Raw genomic sequence first — 20,128 nt, 5'->3', positions numbered from 1 at the left:
GCAGTTGCATTTTCTTCCAGCAAAATTTGAAATCAGAGCTATTTTCAAGTATCACCTTAGGCTACCAGACAGCTTGACTAGATTCAACTGAGATTGGAAATAATGTGTTCCTAAAAATACATTGCTGATCTCTATCCAGAGTTGCTCCAAGTTTTGTGGCTGTATCGTAAAAGGAATTATTTTTTCCCCTAAAAGCTGCAAAAATATGAATCATAATACAAAGAGAGATGTGCCTTGACTGCGAGGCAGTGTCATGGTTAGTGGATTAAGAGCCATGTTTTCCAATACTGTAAAAGTGGAAATTTTCGCAGTGTAGAAATTTTCACGCATTTCACACAACCAGAGGTTAGCGCGAAAATAAAAGAATGCGAATATTTTTGCATGCTATATGTTCCAGTTATCAACGTCCTGATTCCGCGGAATTAAAAACATGTGAAATTCATGTTACCCGGCCAAGCGCAAAAAATTACTTGCGCTAAAATATCCACTTTTACAGTACCCGATAGTGTGGCTAGTGGATTGTTAGTTGTGTTCTCAAGGAGTGGGGTTAGTGGATTCTGACCTGTGTTTTCAAGGAGCAGGGCCATGGTTCCAGTCTTGACATGGATGTTGCTTTGTGTGGGCAGGATGCATTCCCCCCTCTACCAGAGGCGGTACATGGATACCCAGTAGGAGGATGAAAGTTCTGTTGAGATTTCGAAATGCATACTTTGGTTCAGCATGGACCTACAACGAAAAGGTCCATGAGTTCAGTGACACAAGAATTTGTATTGATATTGATGCAGACATTGAATCTGCGTTGTGAATCTGCACAATTGCACCAAAAATTCTACACCAGAAGTTCGACCAGCAATTCTATGAAACTTGTGACATCATGGCAAAAAACAAATGTAGTACTGCCCCGACCACCCCCCCCCCCCCAAAGAAAAAAAAGATTGCATGTAGCCTGTCAATCAAATCATGCATGCACACTGTACTGCGTTCCTAAAGCTCACAAATTCTGGCAAGTGTGGTACTGTAAAACTCAATATTTTTGCGGCATGAAATTTTTGCAAATGTGACCAGACAGCCTTGTTCGCAGCATGAAATTTTTGTGAGTTGCCTCTAACATTCAATGCATATTAGTGTAGACAAGATTCGCAAAATCAAAATGCATGCGAACATTCCTCGTTTGACAGTAATTTCAAGAGATTTGATTGCAGTGTAAATGCAACAGGTCATGTGTCATCATTATCACTGTAGTGATATTTTCCAGTGAGAAAGACCCTAATCACACTTGTCAATTTCATGCACTATACCTACTTTCAGTATGACTGTGAGAATAAACATGCAGTTCTGCAATCATCTCCTTGGTTTTTTTTTTTTTTTTTGGCATTTTTTTTTCATCTTTTCATCCCAAACTCAACCTTCTGACAGGTTGTTTGTCTCTTTACTGGTTGCACAAGTCATCGTCTTCTCGGAGTGATATCATTCCTCGCAATCTCTGGCCAGCTGCAGTGCCATCTCAGTGTGGAACATGTTGATGTAGAGATAGGCAAGACCTTAGCATTGACCACTAGTGTTGGTTCCAGACTCTTGGCGGTATCATTTTCTCGTGTAGTCCAACCAAATCAGAGCTGAAGGGGCATCTCAGACACCAAGCATTAACCTTTAGCAGGTGAACCATCTATGGCTGCCCCTCTTGGAAGTCAATGAACTACCCGTATTCTTTTTTCATGTGTGTGAGGTAGTGTGTGTTTGTCTGTGTGTCTGTGTGTGTGTAAACATTTATTTGTGTCTGGTTGTCTGTGTGTTTATTATGTCTTTATCTGTGAAAAGGTCTCTTTATCTTTCTCTTCATTTTATCCTTGTATCACCACAGTCTGCAGGGATACCAGTTTTCAGGCAAAAGCCTGAATGTGCAGGCCCTGGTAGTATCAAAGTTTAGGCCCTTTATATACCAAAGTAACTTCATTGAGATGCATTTTAGGCCTTTTCTTTCATTTTATCTTGCATCCTTCAATCTGGAATTTAATCATCAAAACATAAAAATGAGTTTCTTCTTCTTCCTTCAGTGGAAAAGAATTTGACGTTGCAATTGCCTCTGGTTGCTAAAGGGTTAAAGCTTATGCTCTGTTACTCCAGGTTGAGGAAATGTTTTTTACAAATGCGTGACTGGTTGACAATTCAAGTCTTGCACAGAGCCTAGTGATCCGATTTTGATTAAATCTAAATGTAATGTTGGGACCGTGACCCCTTTTAAATCAAATACCAAGGAATTACGGTCTGCCCCGCAAACGTCTCCAGAGACGGTATCCAGAGCCTATTAGAACCAGCTCAGGCCGGGACTCTGGGTTTTTAGAATGAAAAGAAAGAAAGAATGAAAAAAAAAGTTTGTGTTTGTAAAGAGTTTTTCCAAGTTCATGGAGTGACAACACACATATGTCTACATGCGACTTGTTAGAGCGGAAAGTCTGCTCTGCTTGCATGCTGTTTTTGCGCGTTGTGTTACCAAGACGATTCTGAATAAGTTTAATTAAATGTTCCATGATTCTATGCCTAAATGCTCACTTAAAATCCTCATGCATATTAGTTTGATTGTTCCTATCACAAGTTTAGACACATGATATCTTAAAATCTTATCTATTTGACTGTGCATCCAGTGTTGTGATTTGAATATTGTAAATAGCAAAATCAGTTGAAATTCAAATCAGATCAAATCTTATCATTTGAAAACTATCATATGGTGTTCGAACAACATGTTTTGATGTAATTTCTAATCAGTTTTATTTAGACACTTTCGATTGTCACAGGCAGCAATAAAAAAACAGAAAGTAACGTACACAGAGGTGTGATTAGCCTCGCATTAACCTTGTGAATGCAGCCACGTGTTAAAGAAATGCACGTTTGCCATATTTCTTAACTATATTGTCATTCTGTATGGTCAGGTTTCAACTTCTGTGCTTTAAAAAAACATCATCCTATCATTAGTGATATACGAGTTGCAGCCCTCAGAGTGACCTCTTCAAATTGGCAATGCAAATATAAGAAGAAAGAAAAGGCAAAGTACCTCATGGGCAGATTCATCTGGGCAGTGAAAATGATTTACGGAGAGACCACCTCGAAACTTTGATATCTTAAGTAATTTTAACTGGGCAAAGTTTTTTTTTTGTATTCCAGGGGATGAGGAAGAGAATAATACCATTTTTGATCATTAAGTTTTTTTTTGTTAGTTTGTTTGTATGTACATGTGTGTGTGTGTGTGTGTGTGTGTGTGTGTGTGTGTGTGTGTGTTGAGGTGAATCTAGTTTGTTGAAATGGCTAGTTAAGATGAAGCATAGGAAAAGAACAATGTGGTTGATAGATTATATTTTTCTGTTGTCTCTACGTGCAAAATGTGTGAAAATTTCTACTTTTACGGTATATAGATGATAAAACATGTTTGAACCTACTGGCCATGTTTCAACCAAGGGAGATTGATTGGAGAGACAGCTGAGAGGTATGAACAAGAGTGTGTCCTGGCAGAAGTATCTTAACCAACAATGACATCATTACTTCAACTCCAATAATTCACCGAACCCCTAAGTGAAGTTCTCTCTCAGTATGCTTGCCTGCAACGATAAATCTCTTGACAAAATGTGGTTACATCAGCATAAAGAAAAAGTTGCTACGTAGAAAAACTACGAACATAGAACGGAGAATGGAGTCGCGACATGGATAGAAGACAACGAAGGAAAAAGTGGGAGAAAGACATGGGGAATGGGAAAGAAAGTGTTTTATGATATTATTTATGATGGAGGCGTGGTTGAGATACGTTTGATTTAAGGTCTTGCCATTTCTGTGACAGGGGTATAGTAACTTTCTTGTCTATATTAAGATCTTTTTCTCGGTCTGTTGACCAGATGATATATGACCTGGAAGAGATGGTTACCAACAGAGAAGAGTATATAAGGGGGGAGATGAAGATACAGAGAGTGTGTGAAAAGAGGAGATGGTAGAGAAGCATGAAAGAGATCCATGAAGCAACTTTTCCATATTGTCGGCTGAGAACCAGAAGGGCTCTTTACATAATTTTTGGAGGTATTGAGTTATTGTTATCATGTTGTAGAGCTCGATCTCCATTACATTATGGTGTCAATTTTAAATTATTTTCATTTTTAAGTATAAAGTTAAAATTAAAGGGTGTGTACAGTTCTGATTTAGCTTTTAACATTTTGCGAGATATTCAGAAACCACTCTATGAGATGTCATAGAGCATGCAATTCTAAGGGGTATCAAAAGTTTATTTGATGAAAATCGGTTTTGAAGTGGCTGAGATATCCAAGGACAAGGTGAAACAAAGAGATCCTAATAAAGTTGAGGCATGTAGTCTTTTATTATTATCACTTTTTTGGATATCTCAGCCATTTGAAAACCAATTTTCATCAAATAAACATTGAATCCTTCTTGAAATTACATGCTCTTTCATATTTCATAAGAGGTTTCTCATTATCTTACTTAGGAATGTAAAAATCATGAATCCCCACCTCAACCAGTACTGTACAGCCCCTTTAAGACCACAAAGGAACAATTTTACCATATTATTGGAACAATGCCCACCACTCTACCTACTTTTGGTTAAATGAACTTATTTCATGAGAATCGATTGTTCCGTTTTTATTTACGCTCAAATCTTAGAATGCAGTAGGGCCCTTCTAGTTCTCAGCTGATGTTTTGAAAGGTACAGAGATGAGTTGACTTGACAGTTCATCAACTTGAAAAGAAATAAGTTTTAAAATAGGCATCACTTACTTTTCTTACAAAGAGGCTTTAAAAGAAAAGTGACAATTGTTTTAAGCATAAAGATGAAAAAGTTAATGCTGATTTTTGTGAAATATTGATATAAGTTTCTCCATTCCATATCCTAGACTTGAATTTGTGCTTATTTTGATATGTTTGAACTTACATTTTAAAAAACAAAATATCTTAAAGTTGATATTTTTGGGGGCAGTCTGTCCAGGGAGGTGTCACCTCCCTGGTCTGTCCCACAAAAGATACATGGAAGACAGTTTCTCATTTACAATGTCTGAAAACAAAGGTACATATTAGGCTAGAGAAGATACATTAAATTGTTAGAAGCACTCATTGTTGAGGTAGGCCTATGTGAGGACATTTTTGTGAAGCAGATAGCTTTTTTAATTGACTAAGTTATGTTAGTTTCTGTAATGTGAATACTTTTTTTTTGACAGCATGTATTTTTTATACATGTACAAATTCTCAGCAAACATAACAACTAACAGTGCAGATTTGATGATGTAACACAACAAGGAGTGATCGGATCCCTCGATGCGAAATAAGCCTGAGATTGCTTTCTATTTATAGAGCTGTCTATAAATATCGGCAGTAATAACCCCGATGACCCCGTGAAATGTGTAAGGAAAGAAAGAAACCCTATCAACTAAGAGCTTGTGATAGGCGGGCAGGCTTGCCTTTCTTTTACGCAATAGTTGCCACGGTTACTGCATGCTTGCTTCAGTTCGCATGAAATTGGACCACTTATTTTTTTTTCTCCTCCTATTTTTACTCCCCTCCCCATTTTCTGCTTAGGCATTAGGAATGTCATGGCTTCAGCATTTGGCCTGCACCCCTGTAGTAGCAGTTGGTAGCTGGGGTTTATTTTTGGGTCACAGGGTTGTATGTTTGTGAGCACCTGTTGTTGACTGTAGTTCATATGGAAGAGGATTGGTTTAATGTGACAGAGTGCTTCCAGATATACGCCAACAGATGGACATTTTAGTTTAGCTTTTCGTGTTTTGTCTGTTTGATTTTTCTTCGAAATCTGCAATGGCAGTTGTGAATTTGTGGAATGCCCAGACAGTTACACAGGTTGTAGATAGATTGATATAATGATGAATTCTTGGTCTCAGTACCATGGATCCTATTGAAAATGTGAGATTCAAAAGTATTGAAATGGTTAATGATATGGCATCAGGTTAAACAAAAATACTAAATCATGAAAATAGTAAACAGGGAACATTTATGTCTGTAACTTGGACAAAGCAACATCAACATGCTAATTTCCAAGAGGCACAATGAAAAATACACATAGGCAACAAATGAAATTATATAACCTCTGGTAGCATTTAGCTATTAGCTTTGTGAAGCAAGGCAGTCATCTTCCTTAGATATAAGATGCTTTTTTTCAGCAAGAATTGACATGTAGGTACTCTTTTAAATGCCATTCTCATAAAACACTTGAATGACTTCAAAATATAAGAGAAGCACTACTTCTGCTACCACTTCAACCACTATTCTAATACTGCTACCGTACTACTACCACTAATGCTACTATTACTGGTACTACTACTACTGCTGCTACTACTAGTACTGCTGTTGCTGCTGCTGCTGCTGCTGCTACTACTACTACTACCATTACTACTACTATACAACTGCTACTACTGCTACTACTACTACTACTACTACTACTGCTACTACTACTACTACTACTACTACTATACAACTGCTACTACCAAGTACCAAGTACTACTACTACTACTACTACTACTACTACTGCTGCTGCTGCTTCTACTACTACTACTACTACTACTACTACTACTACTACTACTACTGCTGCTGCTGCTTCTACTACTACTACTACTACTACTACTACTACTTAGTATTTCAACCACTTTGCTACTGCTATCCCCACCACTACCACTATTATTTCTTCTGTTATTATGACTGCTAAATCTACTTGTACACTTTCTGCTGATGCGGGTCAAAAATGGTACTATGTCTCAATATCACCTCTTCTGTCTAGAGAGAAAAAGAAAGAAGGGTGGATTTATTGATCCTCTGCCCCCTTCCCTTAATCCCTGACTCCTCTTCACTGGCGTTGGATCTGGTAGGAACAAAAGAGGGTACAGTCAATTAGGGCCGGGGTACAAAAGACACCAGTCAGGCTTCAGATGAGATGTTAAAGATGAATGCCGATGGGCAAACCTGTTAACTCCTTGCACCCCATATCTTGGAAGTGTAAACCTGTACAGGGCCCTGTTTTATGAAGAGTTAAAATTGATTATAAAGTTGATATCTATGATAAGTCTATGGCAGCCAGTGTGTTAAGGTAAGGAAATTTAAAATCGATTTTATCTTTTGATAAAACAGGCCCAGATGTATGCCATGCCCTACCTGTTTCATAGGAGAATCTATATCTCCATATCATATGACACTTGACTTCAGGAGTTTTATTGGCATTTATGACACTGTTGTCCTTTTTGATTGGGGGGGGGGGGGGGTGTAGGACTTGTAGTTCCTGCTAATTTTGAAAAGAGGCTGAAAGATGGGATGTAGAATTAGTCTAAATGTAGGGGCCTATGTAGTCTTGATGGCGGGATATGTCAGCCAGTATTTCCATTTCGTTTAATGTTCTTTCTAATCCCTTTCACAACAGCAGCAAAATATCATTTGAAATATATGCCTGTCAGAACATTCGGCTAATTGTACTTTTTTTCTTCTTCTTCTTTTGAGGTTGCCCCATAACAGAATATTTCGTGGGATTGGTTGACCTATAAGAAATAGAAGGAAGCCAAAGAAATGTGATTTGGTAGTTGAAGGGCTAAAAGTAATCTTGCCTTTAGAAAATGAGACGGGGGGGGGGGGGTTGTTTTTGTTGTTGTTGTTTTTCATTTTCCATCTGTGAAGATGGCTGGATAGCCCATATTCAGCTACACTAAGCTGGTCTTCCATGGGGTCCAGTTGGATGTGGGGTGGGACCACTTCACCGGGTTAGACACCCTGCTCTTTTCGATGAATGAATGAAGCGGGATCTTTTACGTGCATGAGCTGTGACTCTCTCATACACGGGACCTCCATTTTATGTCCTATCCGAGGGACAGAGTGTTTTGCCTCTTGCTAGAGGGGACGGTATGTTTACACACAACATTGCTCAGTCCAGACTCGGGTTCGAACCCGGGCGGCGTGATCGTGAGGCAGACGCGCTACCGACTGAGCCAACTCACTGAGCCAACTCACCGGGAGGGAGGGGGAGATGGGAGAGAGAGAGAGAAGGAGGAGAAATGGAAGAATGGCAAACAGAAAAGGCAATAGTGCAAATACAGTGTAAAGGACAGATCTATTGAGGGCAGAGTCTGATGCAAGGTGAAGAAGCGAAGCGAAAAAAGTGTTTCTGTAATTCACTGTCTTCACCCTCTAACCAAGTCTGACTCGGGCTCCCGGGCCTGGGGATGACCGAGACGGATTAGCCGAAGATACCCCTCTCCATGTCCTGTCAATTCTACATCTTTTGATTTGGACACGCTCGAACATCATAAGACCTTGAAAGGCTTAAAGAGTTCCTTTTTTTTACACACACCCACTTAAAGTGTCCGTATCACACATTCATGTTTTTCCCTCTTAAATTTGTTGATGCCCCAGTGATCGATCCACTTGATAATCTGCCCTCGTTACATAATGCCCAATTCACATCTGACAGATTAACCCATGCACACTTGAAATATGTGGCCTTTGTATACTTTGGAGGGTGAGTCAGTTGTATGGTAGATGTACGTTACAAAAGAAATATAAGTCAAGATGGAAATTATCACAGAAAAACTTTACAAGAGCCCTAATTCACCACAGATCATCTTTGTGTTTCATTTGCACAGTTTGTCTGTTTGTAGGTTTGAATGTTTTTACACGAGAACGACATATAACAGAGCAAATTCAAACAGGAGACTGTTCCCCTCCACGATATTGAGCAAAAATGAATGATAGTGAAAGGTAATTGAGCATGATGGAAGGGTTGGAGGAAATAAAGAGTTAGTGTGGTGACAAACACTTTGTACTGTGTCCTCTGAGTGGAATATGCACATCCCACTGAGCGTTATATGATATGAGATTTGTTTTGTTTTTTTCTTTTCAAAATGCCTGCAGTGTATAGTCTTAGGTTCAGACTTAATCAATTTCAAATGTTTGTGATCATCCTGGTACCTGTACTATAGCAGATTTAGATTCTGACCCACGAGCTTCTTGTCTACTTTCATACTCCAGCAGTGCACTATTACCTCCGCCAAGGGAGGAGGTTATGTTTTCGTTACCATTGTTTGTTTGTTTGTTTGTCGGTGTGCAAAATAACTCAAAAAGTAGATAATGGATTTGGATGCAACTTACAGGAAAGGTTGAGAATGACACAAGTAACAAATGATTAAATTTTGGTAGTGATCCAAGATTTTTTTTTGAATTTATGAAGGATTTTTGATATTTTGACAGGTATGGTCAATGAATTCGGGGGTTCAAGTTGCGCATTTTTTGAGGTTTTCAAATGCACACTAAAGTGCGTGCTCTGGTTTCTGCTAGGGCGAGGTGTGCTGCGCAGCTGAGGGTTTATGACGTAACAAAGGCTTCTATATTGGGAAATTGGGCGATTTTTCAGCATGTATACCTATGGATGGAAATCACTGCTCTCTATGGAAGAGCCCAAAGAGCTTTCCCCCAGTGGTGGAGAGGAAAAAAATCTCGTAGGGAAGAGCAAGATCATCGGTGGAAAGTAGCTGCTTGGCGGAGGTCTGCGCTCTCAGAGTGCTTTTCTAGTTATTATTTTTTTTTGGGGGGGGGGGGAGGGAACTGTGACATGCTTGGTTTGAGATTGTGAGAAAGCCAGTTACTTTGTGTCTGTCCTCAAAGGAAGCATAAAAAAATTAAGAAAGATTGAGGAACAATGATTGATTTTCTTTCTCATAGCTATTTGTAATACTATGCCATTCAGTGACTGGAGCCCCATATGATAGTCCTGTAATGAGAGTAAAACCATATTACCCACTGTGCCATTTGACCCGTTGATTTGAGAGGTCATTGTGCGGGAGTGTTGGTTTATCTCGGCTCGAATCACTGGAATCACGGATGGATCGGGGGTGCGCCAGGTCTGTGCAGTCGAGTCCTATGAGTCACCACTGTTTGTTCTCGTCAGTGACCGATGGTGTGACGAGCTCTTGAGTATTTGGGAGATGTTTGCCCATAGAACGGAGTTTGGTCATTGGATGCCCCCCTCCCCCCCTCCCCATGAATGGTTGTCTTCATGAAGATAAATGCAAATATTCAAAGATGCTGTATTTTCTTCTTCAAATGCTAGAATAGGATTCAGTTCGTTAGAAACATTAGAGTGATTGTTGAGCAAAAAGGTAGAGATAGAGAACAAGTTGTTGCATTTTCCTGGAACTATATACCACCCACACAAGCCACAGATGTCATTGACTTTCGTTATTTTTCAACTAGAGCGTGGTGTGATTCATTTTTTTCTTTCTAGTTAAAGCTGAAAGATGATATGTGGGGAAAAGACATAGTCACAGGCAGGGGCATCCGATCCTCTTCGTTTCTTCGCCCACAAGACATGGTGTGAAACAAAATCTCTCTTATCCTGACCCACTAACAGTGATGAATGGAGGAGTTTGTACCCTACTAGCTCTCACCTGCTGGCTTCATGCGGGAACAAGGAGTTGTACTCAGTGTCTTTTAGTATTCATCAGTATTTATGTCAGTCATTTTACTTGAGAACATCTCCACTACAAAAAAACAACAACAAAACAAACAAACAAACAAACAAATCGTAGAATTTTAAAAAATGATCTGTATCTCTGCCTTCTCATTGATGACATTGTTATTATTGCGATTTGATTTCTTGCTAAGTGATATTATTCATAGATTATTCAAAAATATGCTTCATTAATCACATAAATTGTACCATAGTGCATACACTGAGACTAAAACAGAGGAGTGGTCCTTGAATATCCTGCCTTCAGAAACTGTCAAGTCTCACACGAAGTTGTTCATCATGCTCTGATTGATTCCTTTTTTTCCCCTCAATTTTCCCAGAAATCATCCAAAGGAAGCATAGGAATCGTGCTGTTTCTGGGAAATTAAATGCATGCTTGACTCTTTATCACATATCATGTCATTGATACTGGAAGAAAAGGAGTACCGGTATACCTACGTCTGTGAGCCGTATTGTTGTTTTCAGATTTTGAACAATTGTGTGGCCTTTGTTTGGGTCAAAAGATAGAAGATGAGTCCCTTTCTGATATATAATTTCTAGTATACTGTATATGTTAAGTAATGCATATGTGAATTACTCCAGGATTAATTTTTTGATGTGCATTACACCCTGGGTCAGTTAAGGCCCTAGAGTATAAGCCTTCAGTTGCCCGTGTGAAGAGCTCCTTTTCATGCCTCAAAATGGCCTATTGCAGAGAGCTTTAATAATAGAGATCCTTTGTCCCTCTTCACTACCAGTCAATACTTGGTAGTTCCACATCAGAGGGGCAGCCCTGGGTTAGAGCAAATGTTGAGATTAAAGAGACCTGACATTTTCTGTGAATCAATCACCATCATAGGTGGCATGATTTACAATTAATTGTTGTCATTTAAGTTTAAACGAAGTTAATATCTTGAAAATCTGCTGAAGATTGTTCATTCTCCAAGCAGGACAGCAAACAATTTCCTGGCACATAGAAAGATGTGTGGTTTCCTATGATGTTACAGATAGTTTTCATGCTTTTTCAGCAGTGCTAGCAGCCCTCTTGTAGGAAGCTGGTGACCCTCTTCCATCATCATCATCTACTCCAGATTTGAAGTAATTCTTGGCTTTGACATTTGATCGTAGCTGTATCATTTTTCAAGCTTGCTTTTCCAGAATTTATGACCAATTTCCTCACTCAGTTGTGACATTGATGCAACTCAGATTTTGTTCTGACATACTGAGGCCTTTAATCGAGATCGTAATGTAAGAGTAATGTAAGGAAAGTGGGTCTAAGACTCATTGTCATTCTTATTGAACGCATCTTCATTTGTGTGGAGATCTAAGTGTGAGAAGGAATAGACCTGACATGATATATAAGCTTTTCTTTGTGGCAGATAATTTGGGCAATCAGGAATGCAACTGAGTAGGGAATGAGGATTTGTCAGATAGCATCTAAGCAGTGGACAGTTTGAGAAAGATGGGGATCAGATGGTATTATTGGTCATCTTATCATTGGTCTTACCATGATCCATGGCTAACTTGGATGGAAATAATATAAAATTGATAAGACTTGCATAATTTTGCCCATAGATTTCATGGTATTTCACTTTACTTTTATTACCTAGGTTTATGATCAGAAATTATCTCTGTGAGTTTTTAATGTTCATTTGTGATACATATCAAAATCATCTCTTGAAATAAAGCTATCATATTTTAAACAAAACGAAGTGTTTCACATTTTCCTGGCATGTTATCAGTTTTGATTTTGGTATCAATTTACCATTAGGGAAAAACACACAAAAATTATTTTTTCTATCTATATAATTATACATATATGTAGATGAAAATGTTTAAATTAAAGTATGTGTGTCGGCTTTTATTTTGTAACATCTATGCAAAATTTATAATGATGAATGCATTCTGACAGGGACCAAGATAAGTTGGTATGAACCATTCAAAGCCTGAGGTGAATGTCATTTTCACATCTTGATACTCTTTCAGTTAAACAATTTTGTTGTGATCATCAACAGACTTGTTGCCATGATCAGTACATTATTCCTTTGTCATTTCCCTGAAGAGGTAATTCAGTTCTTTTTGTGGTAATTGATTTCTGTTTTGACAAGGATCCACCATTGGTGAAAGTACAATAAGAATTTGTCAATGCACAATCATGAGAATGATGTTATGATCCTTTTTTTTTCTTTTACCCCAGTACGCAATGATTGTTCTTTCCGCTTGATGACATCGAGTAAACCATCTTTTAATCTTTTGACACTTTTGTAGCGTTTATTGAATTTCATGCTCGGAGTACCTCAACAAAGTTGTTTTTCACCTTGCAAATGAGTTTGAGAAGATCCAGGTTTTGAGACTTTTGTTGTGTATGACAGACTTTTGTCGTGTGTGACGTACTTTTGACTTTTGCTGCTACGTCAAGCACAGATTAGCAAACATTTTAGTCGTTGAATGGCTCCTTCGTTTTTCAGTTCAGTGTTTTGGACCCTTTGTATGTTCGGCTTTGCCAATGAAAGCAAGCATTTTCTCCAGGGTCCGGAAAGTTCCACCCACTCACAGGATTTCTCGTTACAGAGATCGTTTCATTCTATCAATATTTTTCTGTAAGCTTATGGTTTTCAGGCTAGATGTTGTCAGAGTTGTTTTGTGGTAGCTGATAAAATGGTATAATTTGCATGCCAGCCAAAAGCCCATTACGCAACCCAAGAGTAGATTGCATTAATGTAAGCAACAAAAAAAAAAAAAAAAAATGCATATGAATACATTACATAAAGTAAATTTATTGTTGTTGCTCATCTATTACTTCATTATGTGTTTCTGTGGGTGGTCATTATCTATCTATCCATTCTTTATTGGGTACCTTTTGAGCCAGTAAAATCTTTAAATCTGAAAATTTGGTGGCCTGAAAAAGAAATGTAGCAGGCTGAAATAAGCAAAAACATAACTATCCATTTGGAATCATAAGTGTCTGATTGAGCCACCAAAAGATAGCCTTTTTGGAAGATAGGTGGCCCAGTATCAACATTTAGTGGCCCTGGGCCACCAGTGCCACAGATATGACCCTGCCAGCTCTTCGGACCTTCTTGATTTTAGTAGTATTTGTAATCGTGAATGCAATAGTTTAAGTTTTTGAAGTGTTCCTATTGTCATTACAATTCCCATATCGAAAGACATGAACTATACTATATACACCATATAATTCTTGAGTCTAATTTTTCATGAATTGGGACTTTCTTCTAACTTTGCGTGTGATTAAATTCGCAAAGGTGGAGTGTAGAGATAGACAGAGGAATGTATTCCTGTACACTGCATTCATTTCTGGATCAGAGTTAATATTTTCGTGTTATTACATTCGCAAAAAGCATCCGATTTGCAAAATTTGCGAAAATAAAAACTTCACAAAATATATGGAGAATACAGAAGATGACTTGCAGTAACTTGTTCAAACAAATGTCGCAGGTGACATGAGCGAGCCAACATGTTTCTATGGCAACGAGGTACCACCTGCTGTAAAGTGTGTTCGTGTTTGCTTTGAGGTAGTCCGTGGTGCTTCGCTCTTTGATTACATTCATGTCAACTTTTGTCATTATCGTGTTGCTTGGTTCTGCCCCATTTCATCGCTCTGCTGGGTTTTTTGCTGTCTTCTTGTTTTATGAAATATACTGTAATTGGAATTGGAATCAATTGTAATTAAAGTAGTTTATTCAGTAAAAAACAGTCAAACATAGTAGCAAAACAACTGATCTGCATTCAGCGTACAAGGCAAACAGACAAAATATTGAATACATTCCATGGTATGCTATCATGGTTGCTCATGCAGGCATGCTATTCCTGTTTTCAGGTTTAATTTTCTAGTCTTCCCATTTTTCTCCCCTTCCTCTCCATAAAAACATGCAAAAATTAAAAAAGAAATAAAAATATGATTTCAAACCAACCAAATACAACAAAAAGAAAGTTATTTTGGAGTTTTTCTTGCCATGTATCTGAATTTCTGAGCCAGAAAAGAAGACAAGACTAATTGTTTTGCAGATTGGATTCCAAATATCACAGGGCAAATCTGTACATAGATTCGTACCTCTGTTGTATTTCATTGTCTTCTGTGGTCATCAGCGGTATGTAATTTACTGAGTACAGTGCAGGTTTTACTAGTCTGCGGTGCCCTCTGATAAACAGTATGCAAATTTGCATGTAATTTGATGTCACATAATTCCGTTTGTAGAAGACTCTGATTTACATTTTATGTGAAAAACTATTATTTTCTCTTTCAATTGATATAATTTTCCATACCTTTTTTCTCATAAGTGTCAGTGACATTGACTTTGGGTTGTTGTGGTATTGTGTTGAAAAAGCTTGGCATAGGTGACACACTTCCTCTCATTTCCATGCACCGACCACACCCAATTAGAGGTGTTCAACACACCTGTGATGTGGTCCCATATGGAGTCTTGACAGTTCATACTCACTGGTATGCACACATGACATGACCAATGGCATCCTCCGGTTCTCAGCTCGTGGTCATCAAAAGAAAAAAACAACAACAACACACCAAAAGGTGTGTCTTGCTCATCTCTTAAGGGATTAAAACACAAAGGAAGGATTAAAACCACTTGAGACTAGAGGATCAGAGTTAACTGTGAACAGTTAGAGTAGATGAAAGGGGTGGGTTGTTTTGGGGTAGGGGGAGGCAAGCTTTGAAAACAATGCTCATTGATCATGCTTGCAAACAAGGTACTATTCCCTAGGGAAAAAGGAGGAAATGGTAGCCTTCAGACAAGGTGGGCACAGTGGCTGGACAACAAAAATGATGTGATAATGGTGATTTTGATGTGTTTGAATAAGACAGAAAGTGTGATTTACATTGAAGAAAAAGGTGTCAGGGACCAAGGGCTGTGAGATTCAAATGTACCTTTATAGTTTGGTATCTAACGAAATGATCTGTTATTTCACCTTCTTTGTCTCTGTCTCTATCTTTGACTCTGTACATACTCAGGACACACACATATTTTAGATCATTTCAAGAACATAAATTTGAAAGACTTATGATCATTCAACAACCATCCTTTTGGATACATGGGCAAAGGGATCCTGTGTACATTTCAAGTTCTCTGTGGCAAGTTGCCAGTTTAAATGTAAACCGTTTTCAGAAACAGAAGGTGTGTTAGGACCAAGGAAGGAGGGGGAAGGGTACGGATAGGGGGCATGCAAGATTGAATTTAATTTGTCACACGAGTCAGTGCTGACGTAGGGCATCATCTCGCTTCCAAGAAGGAACCTGGTCCATGACGTCATTCAAGGGTCGAGTCCCATTCAAGCTTGGGACCCCAATTAGCTGGAGAAAACACATTACACTAGGACCTGTTCCCAATTAGGTTTTTTCCCTTTGCTACGCCTCGTTAGAAAAGACTATAATGTCTCAGTGGTACATAGACAACAAGAATATCGCACACAGCCTCTTGTGACAGGTGTTTGTGAAAGGCGGCCAACGTCGTTTCTCACAAGATTGCTGCATCACTGTTCCAAGAGCATGGTTTTGAGTCTAGCAAAGGACACAGCCAGATACCAACAATTGGAGACACTGGCTGTATAGATCTGTCGGAGCATTCTGCGTAAGCCTCCCTGTCTTTTAAAGACATCAAAGGGATAGAAGAAAAGAAAGAAAGAAAATCAATACTGAAGTGTAAGTCGGTCAGGGCAGCCAATGATTGATAAACGTCATGCTGCTACACTCCTCCTCCAATTGATCCATGCATCCTTTGGCCATGCTGGCACCCTGCTTGGTGGATGTAAATGATACAGTGGTACAAGATGACCCTTTCTCTTTTCCATCTTCGCATCCCTTTTCCTGCCCAGACATTCTTTAACCCGTTGAGGACGGGCCGATTTTGCTACAACATGCATTTCCCATAGACACATGCTCATACTATACTCGGGACTTGTCTTCAACAGGTTAAGGATTTCATCCCTCTCCCAAACTCCTCTCCTCTTTATTATTGGTTATTTCACATTCTATCATTTATCTAGGATTTCCTTTGCATTGTGACCTATTATCTACATATTTTCCTTTCCAGTTAACTTGCTCTTCATGGTTAGCTGTCTTCATTTAGCCTGATGAGATTAGAAAACTATCTGCATTTTGCTAGGAAAGACACTTATTCCAGTTGTGCAGGTGACATGACTTGTCAACCATGACTCTCATTGTGATAGCTAGAGGAATATTTGTTCGCTGTTTTTAAAATAGCAGTGCCGTAACTGAACTCTTCTATCCTGGAGAAACAATAATCCGTCTTGGACTACATGCTCCAAGCTAATCAAGCTTTACCCTTAATGCAGAAAAGATCTATTTTTGCGTGCGTCATTCCTAGCGTGTTATTCATGTGTGACTGCTGCACACAGTTATGTGTACATGTCAATTGGTGTGAATCCACTCATCAAATTTTCTTTGTTTTTTCTGGGGACCATTTTCCCCCTTGAAAAACAGGTGGGATCTCTTATTACACATATTAAGTCATTTGTTCATTATTGCTGGCAAGTGAAATGGAACAGAGTACACTTTCTTGGTGGAAAGGTAGTTTCCCTCTTCCTCTGTTCTCACCCAACACTGACGTAAATTTTGTCATTCAAAATGCCCTGCCTGAAAATAGAAACTTCAAAGGCCCAGATTTGTTTTAAAGACTTTAATGGTGAAAAAGTATATGCTTTGACATAAATTCAGTGTGAAAATTTGAGGGATACCTTACATTGAGCACAACCTGTGGTCAACACTCTGTGCTGTTGGTTGCCATGCACACAACCAGTTGGCATGACAACCTGTAAAGAAGGAGCGATCTTCTAGTCCATACTTCTTGACATGTAGGCCGCAATAATGGCCCGAAAATGAAATGAAAAAGATTTGTATTTAACTGGGCCTCGAAAATTCATGTGGGATCCAAAGTGGGCCTCAGATTAAGAAAGATTAAGAGCATGGTTCTAGTCTATCATCATTTAACTATGGTTTTGTAGGCTCAGTTTTAGTGCATTTTTTCTACTGACTATGCACCCTTTGAAACCACCAGAAAAAAAATCTGAAACCTAAACTTTTTATATCTTTCTCATTCCATGTATGACGTGAATGTGGCTTGCGAGGCTACTATAGTCATTGCACAATCTGCAGGGCCATGTTTATTTGATGAATCCACTTTGCGAATTGATTTGCTACGCCCTTGAGAATCTCATATTTTTTGTTTTTTGTGTGTAAATGTGGAAAGAAATCAAACATGAAGAGCTGGCTGCCCTTCAAGGAATCAAAGAGTGATCGCAAGACAGGAAGCGATGCGCTTCGATTGCTGCACCTGCTCTCTTGGTTTTTCTACTCACAAACACCACATTTTTGCCAGGGTAGAAAAGAATTATTTGTATGCATGCCACAAATAGAAGTGTTCAGACTCTGTGTGAGTGCTGGAAGAGAACCCTTTCCGCTGATCTCACCTGTAGTTATGTCTTTGAGCAATTGGTGATTTCTTCTTCACAGGTTAGTGTGGTCCTCTCTAGTTGTCCCCAAAAGTTGTTAAAATCTTTGTGTGACTGGTTCGATGTTAAATGAATGTGTAGGTATATACAAAGTGTAAGATACCCAGGTTAGTCACATATGCAGCATTGGAACGTGTGTTGGAACACAAAAATATTCTCTGTGTAATATATTGTGTATCTTATTTTATTTCAAAGGTACCCCAGTGCCTTACCTGTTGTACTTTCAGTGAGTAATAATAGTGCTTATGTGCTTTCTCCACACAGATGGAAACTTCAATCGCATGGAGGTGGTCATCACAAACACTCATAGTCCTGCCACACCAGTAGCCAATTTCAGACAGAGTCGCCTCAGGCAGGCCTCCCAGCTGGGGCAGCACATTGCTCAGGGGGAAGTCTACCAGGGCGCCCAGCGGCAAGGTGGGTCCCGAGAGGGCGGCATGTCCCCGGCGGTCAGCGATACATCCAGCATCCGTCCCCTCCACAGGAATCCGTCCGTTGTCCAGGAAGGTGCCACCACCAACCACCACCACCATCCTCCTACCAGTGCATCCAGTGAGCGACACCTGCTGGAAGTGAAGCCAGAGTGGGGCAACCGGATGGGGCACCCTGGCCCGGGTTCGCAAGCTGGGAGCGATGTCGGGGACCAGAGCCTGATGCCACCTGGCTCTGCCATGTCTCAGTATGCCAGCAGTTTCAACTCGCTCTCACCATTCCCCATTGAAATATCACCATCAGGCTCCAGCTTCGCCAGCCCCAGACACTCTGCGAGGTCTTACACTGCGTGGGGCTCTCGGAAGCGAGCACTCTCACTGTCACCACTGTCGTCAGAGGGAATCGACTTGAACTCCATTATCCGTACTAGTCCAACCTCTCTGGTTGCCTACATCAATGGCTCCAGAGGATCGTCAGCTTCAATCTCCCCTTTCCAAGGGCTGCCAGTCGGGGATTATGGCCACTTATCTGCACGGAACAGCAGTAGTCCAGTATCCCAGGGGTCAATTTCGGGCCTGAATGCATCGACTGCAGGATCTGTGAATGGGGACAGGATGCCTCCACCCTATCAGCAGCAGCCAAAGCAGCTGGGTGCTGTGTATGACGCTACCAATCCTCAGGTTGTTACCCAACAGATGCAGGAGATGGAGAGAGCGAACGCTCTGCCCACTGGGGCAGCAATGAACAGTCAGCTGATAGTGCAGTCCCAGGAGGAAGCCATCCAGGAGTTTGCCAACTACAACTCCACCTTTCAGGGCTACAAACAGGAGCCCCTAGATCAGGGCTTCACTCAGAACTCTGGCTTCTCACAGGGTCAGGGTTATCAACCCGAACAGTTCAACCCTTCGGCGGGACAGCCACACCCTGTTCCAGGGCATGCCCACCCTCCTCCGCAACAACCCCATCCCCAGCAAGTTCCTCAGGGACCACATCACAACCCCGCCTTCTCCCAAAACCCTCCCTACTCTACCCCTTCCTTCCCACCCAATCCTGCATACACCCAGACCACAACATTTCAACCTGCAAACTACCCCATCCAGGGGAATTACACCCAGCCTGTTCCTGGACCATACCCAGCAGGCCCAGGTCCACATCCTTCCATGACCACACACCCACTGCCGGCCAACATGCCACCTCCTCCACCCTACCACAGCCAACACTACGACTCCAGTGCCAAACACTCCCCGCCCATCATCAACACAAACCCCCACGGCTCTCCCGTCACCACGACGACACCAAAGCTCGGTCTGGAACCGGAGGAGAAGATCCACATCTGTCGCTGGATCGACTGCAATGCCTTCTTTGAGGAGCAGGAAGAGCTGGTCCGGCACATAGAGAAGGTGCACATTGACCAGCGGAAAGGGGAGGACTTCACATGCTTCTGGCAGGGATGTACGAGGCGCTACAAACCCTTCAATGCCCGCTACAAGCTCCTCATCCACATGAGGGTACATTCGGGAGAGAAACCGAATAAATGCATGGTGAGTACATTAAAAAAAAAACCCATGTAATCTTTCATGGATGAACTTCTATGCACAGTTTGGTGATAGGGTCCTTGGTCATTGTAATGATGGCTGTGACCTGAATCAAAATGAAGTATACTTTCTGAAGAGAGACTTCAGTACAACTATTTTAGTGCGTTAAGGA

At 40.3% G+C, this 20,128-nt stretch overlaps 1 protein-coding gene across 1 annotated transcript in view; it reads left to right on the top strand.

Annotated features, from left to right (window-relative positions):
• The window catches only part of LOC139729184 (zinc finger protein GLIS3-like), a 155,453-nt gene that overhangs the window by 51,325 nt on the left and 84,000 nt on the right, over positions 1–20,128 (top strand). Inside the window, exon 3 of the mRNA XM_071640116.1 lies at positions 18,254–19,962. Within this exon, the coding sequence (XP_071496217.1) occupies positions 18,254–19,962 (1,709 nt within the window). The remainder of the gene's footprint in view (positions 1–18,253; positions 19,963–20,128) is intronic.

Source organism: Diadema antillarum, unplaced genomic scaffold (assembly GCF_040938485.1).
Source record: "Diadema antillarum isolate AM-2024a unplaced genomic scaffold, OU_Dant_1.0 seq00000222_RagTag, whole genome shotgun sequence".
In the NCBI taxonomy this organism is placed as follows: Eukaryota; Metazoa; Echinodermata; class Echinoidea; order Diadematoida; family Diadematidae; genus Diadema; species Diadema antillarum.
Note: the sequence above shows the minus strand (reverse complement) of the source record. Positions and strands in the feature narration are given on the sequence as shown.